This window comes from Diadema setosum, chromosome 21 (assembly GCF_964275005.1).
Source record: "Diadema setosum chromosome 21, eeDiaSeto1, whole genome shotgun sequence".
Taxonomy (NCBI): domain Eukaryota; kingdom Metazoa; phylum Echinodermata; class Echinoidea; order Diadematoida; family Diadematidae; genus Diadema; species Diadema setosum.
The window spans coordinates 18,233,790-18,242,790 of NC_092705.1; the positions used below are offsets into that span (position 1 = coordinate 18,233,790).

The window sequence follows — 9,001 nt, forward strand, 5'->3', positions numbered from 1 at the left end:
GTGTGGAAGAGGGATTCCCCCACCCCCAACATGAGGGAGATTTTGCATTTTCAGACTTGATATCCAGACATCTGATGCCCGATTGGTGAAATATTAGATTTTTGTTTCCATCAAAAAAAGGGGGAAAAAATATAATATTCATGGAAGTGTGCAGTCATAGGGTTGCCCGCTCCCATACGAGGGAAATGTTTTGTATTTTCAGATCTGTTGCACCCATTTGGTAAAATATCCAATATTTGTTTTCTATTCAAAAACGTTTGGAAAAATAAATATTACGGAAAGTGTCAGGGAGGGGGGAGTCTGGGAGGAGAATAATCCTTCCCATACGATAGAGATTTTGGCATTTTCCAATTTGAAATTCAGAGATTTAGGGCACAATTTTGGTGAAACATTTGTTATTTCTTTTTGTCATATAAGTAAGAAAATATATATTTATGGAAATATGAGGGGGAGTTGTATGAAGTGAAGCACCCTCCCACAAAAGGGAGATTATTTTTCAGACCTAAAAATCTTGGGGTTTATGCTGCACATTGTCGATGAAAAAATAGATTTTTTTTTTCTATTAAAAGTGTAAGTAGAAGAAAGACTAGTACATTCAAGGCAATGAGCGAGTGGAGGATGGGGGGGGGGGGGAGGGACCCCTTTCGACTAGAGGGAGTTCTTGCATTTTTATGATCATCATTAAACAGTGCACCCTTTGTGTCATAATGAGAAAATTGTCCATCCTCAAAGAGTAGATAATTCATAGCCTCAGTATCCCCAACCCCTCCAACACGAGGGAGCTTTTACACTTGAATTGAAATGAAAATAATTATATCATTTGCACAAAGTTAATGTAATAATTAATTATAGGAATTGTTAATCAAAGGGGTATTTAATTCATATCGGGGAAGTGAGCGGTGGAAGGGTTAGGAATTGCAAATCACCCTCCAATATGAGGGAACTGACTTTTGCATTTTGTATTAAAGTGAAAGATCTGGGGGGTGTTTCATCAACGCTTGTCAGCGCTGACAACTGTCGGGGCTGACCAATTTCAGCAAAATCCTTGGTTTTGATTGGCTGAGATGCTCTGGTCAGCGACTGTTACTATGGTGATTCAAGTTGTCAGCGCTGACAAGCATTGATGAAACACCCCCCAGGTGCACACTTTTTTAATGACATACTTGGAAATTTGTCAATCTCAAAAGTGTACAAAGTCTATGGAAACAGGCTGAGCGAGGAATGTTTTTCATTTTTATGATTGCAATTCAATGACAAAGTGTATGTACTTCAGGTTGAATATTTGGAAAATAATGATTGTACAGGCCATCCTCCCCCCCCCCCCCCCCCCTTTGCATCCTACCCAACCTGTAGGCCGACCCATGTTATGCACATTTAAGGGAAATATTCCACTGGACCTTCTGAGTTGTTGAATCTCTAATGTTAAATATTGAATTTCTTTGTCTCTTGAGACATGTTAAAAACAGCAATGTTTTGATAAAACAAAATGGCGGACATTTTGGGCAACATTTGGTTTTCGGGAAGAACTCGCATGGTTTTATTGGTACTTATGTGCTTCATGATCTCTGAATAAGTAATTCATTGGGTTCCTTATGTCTCAAAGTATATATTTAGACATTTCAATGCGTATCGTGGTTACGTAGTTGCAGGTTTGTGAGAAAACACGAAATGACGGCCATTTGGACTCCATTTTTTATTTCTGGAAGTGCTTAAGTGCTTTATGTGTGTTTTAAAATCTCTGATATAAGTATTATATTTGGTTCCTTGTCACTCAATTCATATATTTTGACATTCCAAGTGTATACAGAGGAAATCTATTTTGCAAAATCGTGAGAAAAAAAATCAGAAAATGGCTGCCATTTTGGACGCCATCATGGATTACGGTACTTGCGTGCTTCAACAACTCTTAGCATGTACTTCATTGAGTTCTTAACGCTTAAAAACATATTTAGACATTATTAAAGACATTTGAATTTTGTATTTGGGTTCTGCGGTTGGAAAGTTACAAGAATTTCAGGAAATGGCGGCCATTTTGGACACCATCTTGGATTGCGGAAAACGCTGAAGGAGGATTTATGAGGACTTTTAGTATGTTATTCTAGACATTTTTCTGGACCTATCCTGAAAAAATCAGCTTGTTACCAAAAATGTCCAGGTTAAAACTAATACTCTTAAGGCGGTGTCACACCTGTCCGGCCAAGCTACGCGGGCTTGTGGCGAGGAGGTAGTTTAAAGCACGTAGAAGATTTTCCGCAGGCGGACAAGAATGTTTGCAATTTTCGCACTTGTTTCTTACTTACTAGACGCGTGCTACTTAGCTTCTACTTGCGTGCGTTCCGTGTGACTCGCGTGAGAGCTTTGAAACCGATCCATTTTCTGTTACGAGTGACTTACGGGGATTGCGAAGTACCTGCTTTGCAGTTGCCTGTGAGGTGCTACCGGTAAGGGTTTCCTACTTGTGTTCTGCGCGTACCTCTACGGGCAACTCCCGTGACTCTTCCGGAACAAGTTTTGAGCATGCTCAAGGCCTTGTCATACCGTATCTGGGAAGTTTTGCGGCTTGACTTGCGGGGAAACAAATTTGCTACCCGGAGCTCTCCGCAGTTGGCCTGAACTTGACAGTACCTAGCACTTATCTCGTCCTTATTTCCGGATGAGTCGCGAGGATTGCCCAAAGAGTTCCACGCAGAACACCCGTAGGAGGGCCATAGCCGCTGCAATTCACAGGCATTTGACCCACTTGAAGTAGGCAAGTTGCCCGCTGATCTATGCCTATGTGAAGGGAGTGCGTGCCATTTGTGGGCTCATTCTCTTCTTTGTCCTCTGTCCTCTGTGGCGTCGAGGACTACCTGGTCCCTTTCGGACAGGACTTCATCCAATGAATGGACTTCAGCAGCAATTTGATGCATTTGCTGTGAATCTTCCGGGCTTTGTGGCTGTCCATCCACTGGACGTTCTCTGCCCTTGTGCACTTTCCGTCTTACGGGGCGTCTTCACTTCTTGAAAGCTAGTTGACAAATGATTGTTTGCCCATCCACTCGAACCAGCCTATTGTTCAGGCTAGCACTCACCTCGCAGGCGACTAGTACGCAGATAACACGCAGTTGTGGCGCAGGTACTTCGCAGAGCCCGTATGTCGCCCGTAACTGACATAAAAGAAGCTATCACGAAGCTATCACGTGACACCCACACGCCTAACATGCAGTTCAACGGAATACACGCAAGAAGGACTTAGGTATCACGCGTTTATCATGTAATACCCACGCCAAACTCGCCCTAAACCTTGTCCGGCCGCAGAAATTATTCTGCGTGCTGAAAAATCCCCATACGCAATAAGCCCGCTTAGCTGGTGTGACAGGGCCTTTTTTGGCAGCGGGTAAATAGAACCAGCGTGCGCACCTCCGGGTAACTACTTTTGAGATACATGCTAGGTACTGTCATGTGCGGGTCATCTGCGGGGACCTCCGGATAGCAAAAATGTTCTTCGGAAGTCGCACGCAAGGCTGGTGTGACACGGCCTTTAGGACTAAATATCTTTTTGATTCTGTAAGGTTGACTGCGTGGGTTTTTTGAAGGAAATTTGAAGTGAAAAAAAACCTGGTGGATTCAAAACTTCTTGCTTGCCCGATTCGGGCATGCATTTGTGCTCATTGTTCAAAAACACTTGATTTGATTTGATTTTCACTTGCCCCGGCCAATCAGGCAAGTGCTTATGTAGCACCCTGTGCCGTTGCTTGGTTCACAGGGAAACTCATCCACTATGTACTCAACCACAATCTCGCTTGCCAATTGTAGCCTCGGTCAGTTTTATGGCGCCAACTACTCGCCAGTCGCAGAGAAGGTAATAACAGTCTATGTGCACTTTTAGTATTTAAAGGACAAGTCCACCTTCATATACATGTGGATTGAGTGAATGCAGCAATATTAGTAGAACACAACAGTGAAAGTTTGGGGGAAATTGGACAATCCGTTCGAAAGTTATGATTTTTTTAAGTATCTGCACAGTGACTGCTGGATGAGAAGACTATTACAGTGTATGATGTCACATGCGTACAACGCTATAAGGAAAATATAAAGAGAATCTCACAAAATCTTACTTTTTGAAAAAAGGGCACATTTCCTCGACTCTTCGCTGACATATGTATGTTAAGGGTAATATTATTCCCCTTGCCTTCTGAAAGAAGGAAGTCAAGTGTTCATTTTTATGCGAGAAAAGTGAAAATATGTTGAATTTTCTTTATAGTTTCTTTATATCGTTGTACACATGTGACATCACAAGCCGTAGTAGTCTTCTCATCCAGCAGTGATTGAGCAGAAACTTCAAAAATTCATAACTTTTAAACGGATTGTCCAATTTTCCTCAAACTCTCACTGATGTGTTCTACTAATAAATATTGCTGCATTCACTCAATCCACATGTCCATGAAGGTGAACTTGTCCTTTAAAGGCAGGGAATCCCATTTGCATGCCTTAAATGAAGAGTATAAATACAGTGGTATGTTGAAGAGAGTATCATTTTAGAAATTCCCATAAAGTATTGAAAGTGGAAGGTAACATTTAGTACATTTTTATTGACCGTTAGATTTTGAATTGAATTTTTTTCGGGGCTCACCGTAAATTCCAGGACATTACTAGGCTACCTTTGCAGACCCATGCACTGCATGTGTGTCCATCATGTATATTTTGTGAACAAAGTTCATCAAAACTTACAAACATTTCTATATACATTCTTGCCACACACTCTATATGTCATTACATCAGCTCTTATACTTTTAGATTTGTGTTTATTGATTAAAAAAAAAAAATACAGAAGACTGCAACAAAAAGGCTTAAGTGTGGCTGACACACAGAACTACTGAGTAGTTAAGTTTTGTGCATTATTCAAATTGTACATAACTGTTGACTTCCAAATTTCTCAGCAGTGGCCAAAACAAGTCCCCTGAGGTTCATATTTAATGTTTTGCTGCATTTTGGGAGGTCTGTAAAAGGTATCCCCTACCTTTAAGTTAGCTGTGGCTTGCTACTGTAACTCCATTTACAACCTTCCAAACTCTGCATGGATGCAGTTTGACATCACACCCAGGACAGAGTTATAGCTAGCTCTTGAGAAAAATGAAGAATAAACCAATTCCATTTGATACTCTTATCTTTCTTCAGGCCTTTAATTGAAAGCAAAATTACTTCACCGTAAATAACACATGGGGAGGCAGTAGATTTCGTTGCAGCATTTGGACGCATACATACATTAGGAATCTACGGAATCTACATGTTTAGAGGCATGCATGATGTGGCTTGATGAGGACTCGGGGCTGCATGCAGGTTTTTTGCAAAATTACGCTGATGTTAACACTAAGACCCCGATTACAGTGCGGGGCGCGGCCGAGCCCCTCAATTTTGTCCGTTTACACTGCCGGGCTCGGCCGCGCTTTTAACCCTTTAAAGACGAGTCCTGAGTATACTCAGACATGTGTCTATGGGAAATGCGTGTTGTAGCAAAATCAGCCAGTCCTCAACGGGTTAATTCAAACCTTTCAATATTTTGTTGTAGTGGCGTCTGCTTGTAAACAAACGCAATTTGGTGTCGTCTGGTTTTAAAACCCTTTGCCAACTGGATTCCGTGGCGACGAAGTCGCCGTTCGGGCATTATAGGCCTTTGCCGAAGGAAAAATCCTTTCCAGGACAAAACCACCTTAAACTATACTAGTTTTCGACGTTGAAGGGGTTAATATCCTGAATAGCGAAATAGTACGGGCAGAGGGTCTGGAAGCCAGACTAAAATTGGCCGCGCATTTGGCCCAGTTTGCGCATACACTGAGAAAAGGCCGGGCTCGGCCGCGGCCGAGACCACCTCCAGAGCGTGGCCAAATGCGCGGCCAACTTTGGTCCCGCATTTGGCCTTTTGCGCGTTTACACTGAAATGAAGGCGGGCTCGGCCATGGCCAAGCCACGGCCCAGCCCCGCACTGTAAACGGGGTCTAAGGCTGTTAATAGTGTTATGTGACTTTAGATGAGATGTAGCTGTTAAGTGACATACCATGCTTTGTGTCTGATGCAGAGAGGTGTGTGACTAATAAAATATGTGGTGTCTGTGCTTTGTGAATGAAATGGCTGTAAAAATGTTTGAGCAGGGTTAATGTACATGTACATGTACATACGTACACTTTTCAGGAGATGCCATCACTGGTATACAAATGGTGTATGGTTTGCTGCCATGCTGATGACTGGACACTGATGTTCCAGGCAGGTGATACTGGATAGACTGGTTGTGTCACCAGGAGGGAATCTATTTTATGCAATTTGCTGTGATGTTAACTCAGGGCCACCGAGTATTAAAGAGGGAAAGTGTGAAGAGTTACTTTCTCTCGGTACTGGTCCCTTACAGGAATTCAAGCTTTTTACAAGCTTGTAATACGATATGTAAGCTTGCCATGAGCTTGCAGCAGTTTATAATAGTGGATAAAGTTGCACGTTAGTGATTATAAGCTCACAAAACTTGTTTTTATGCATTCGCCACAAAGTGTTGCCCAAGGCATATATGTTTCAGGTTGTCTGTCTGTTCATCCTTCCATAAGAGGTATTGTAGAATGTGCAAACAAAAAATTCCCCAGACTCATCATGCATTGTTCTACATATATGTCCATTGCATCATACAATTTGTAGTTACACATCGTCAACCCAGCAAAGATTGCACAAACGTTTTCCTTGTGTGGAGTTTGTAGGAATTATGTGTACAAATGCAGTATTGTAGTATAAGTGGTGTATCCTATATATGAGTAGCAAACACAGGGTCTTTGCCTGGCAGATTGACCAATATTTCAGTGAAAGACAAAGAGAAGAATGTTCTTTCTTGAATCACTTGACAAAATGAGTTTGGCTTGGTACAGAAATAATAATCTAAACCTCAGGACATAAAATTAACATTTGTTCCAGCAGCACTATCAAACCTGTTACCTTCAGTTTCATAGTGTTTTTTGCATTTGCTCATATGGATTTTGAAATGTTGAATCTTGAATTTTGTATTTATAAATGCATTTAGTAACACTGATTCATTTAATTGACTATCAAAATTCATGTTTCCATTTGTCATGTGATCACGGCAATTATGGCACTGAAGGACTGTTCAGTGCAATTATTTCTGCCATTATACATGTCTTTGATAACTGTCATACAAGTCATGCAAAGTCAAATTCTGAAGAAAGCTGCACTGCTGTTGGAAGTCAAATTGTCTTGCTTGTATCCAAGTACAACTGTAGATTGCAATTACTTGAGACAAAAATCTAAATCTGCATGGAAATTGTAAAGATTTATAGAGATGGTTAAAACTTAACAAAGCTGCTAGCAGTTGCATTCCACTGTGGCTCTATATCCACACACAGAGCTTGAATGTGAAGAAATTGTTTTGGATAGCATGGCAACATGTTTTGTGCCCTCTATATGTTAACACCATTAGATTATTTTCAAATTCTTCTCTTGTTTTATCAGGATCAACAGTGCTGGTGGCCCTTGTTACAGATTCAGATGTGATTGTTGCTAATGTTGGCGACTCCCGGGGTGTCATGTGTGACCACAAGGGGAAGACAGTGCCACTGTCCTATGACCACAAACCTCAGCACCAGCAGGAAAGAAAGCGCATCAAGAAAGCTGGAGGCTTTATCACCTTTAACGGTGTTTGGCGCGTTGCTGGCATCCTCGCAACATCACGTGCCATAGGAGATTACCCCCTCAAGGATCTCAAGTTTGTGGTTGCTGACCCAGACATTCTGACATTTGACATCGAGGAACATGACCCACAGTTTCTGATTCTTGCCACGGATGGATTGTGGGATACGTTTACCAATGAAGAAGCCGTCCAGTATGTCAAAGAGCGTTTAGGGGAGCCTCACTTTGGTGCAAAGAGCCTTGTACTACAAGCCTTTTATCGTGGATCCATGGATAACATCAGTGTCATGGTCATAAACTTCAGAGGACAGCATTCAAATGGGAATGCAACAAATGTGCAATAGTGTCCGTGCTTTGAGTTTTTAGGGGATGTCACAGTTATATCCTACATTGGTTTTCTATCAGTTCTACAGAGTGGGAATTTCACTTTCATACATTTTTGTTTTAATCAGTTCAGTTTTACATAGGTGTGCATGCTAACAGTACTGCATGCTAACATTGTTCTTTGACTGCTTTTCAGTGTTTTGAATGGTAAAATTTTGAAATACATGTTCATTCCTTTTCAGTCCAAAGTCATGTCTATTCCTGATAATCATATCACAAAGTGTGTGATTTTTTTTTTTTTTGCTGTAAATATATTTATGAAAGACTAAATATTACTAATGAAAACAATACACAATGTATCCTGATTCTACTGAACTCGTATTGGACCCTTAAGTTTTATCCTAAAGTAGCAGTTTTAGTATCATAATTGAAGTGCCATTTCATACAAAGGTTGGATTTAAGAGTGAAATCAAACTGACAGAATAGATTTCTTCAAAGTCAGGTTGAGGACGGGCTGATCTTGCGAAAACACCCATTGCCCATAGACACTTGCCTGAGTATACTCAGGACTGGTCCTCAACGGGTTAATGAGATAGCTACAGCTGTATGATAATTTAGTGATAAAGTTGCAAAATATTTTCATGCAAAAGTGATACAAGTAGAGACCACATGTGCGAATTGGATAAGGTGACAATGTCACTGGATGATTTCGTTACGTGTATGGTGTAGATGCTAGTGCTGGCGTTGGTGCTATCTCAGCATGTAGCACTAGCAGTAATCCGGAACTGGAAATCAGTTGGTGTTTGGTTGACCTCAAAATTATGAATATTGGTAACTAGTGTTGGGCCTCGTGTTGAATGTCGTCTCCTGAACTTAGCTTCACTATTTTTTTGTTTACATGCTTTTTTCCCATTGGCTAGCAACAGCTCTAAGGAATATCAAATTTGTCATATCAAGTTCAGCTTTGGTGTAAGCGCTGTGAATATACAAGGCCCGTATTCACACCCAAGGATTCATG

At 41.2% G+C, this 9,001-nt stretch overlaps 1 protein-coding gene across 1 annotated transcript in view; it reads left to right on the forward strand.

Moving 5' to 3' along the window:
- The window catches only part of LOC140244495 (protein phosphatase 1L-like), a 34,004-nt gene extending 25,315 nt beyond the window's left edge, over nucleotides 1-8,689 (forward strand). Inside the window, exon 3 of the mRNA XM_072324125.1 lies at nucleotides 7,483-8,689. Within this exon, the coding sequence (XP_072180226.1) occupies nucleotides 7,483-8,003 (521 nt within the window). The 3' untranslated portion in view covers nucleotides 8,004-8,689. The remainder of the gene's footprint in view (nucleotides 1-7,482) is intronic.
- Nucleotides 8,690-9,001: the final 312 nt, after the last annotated feature.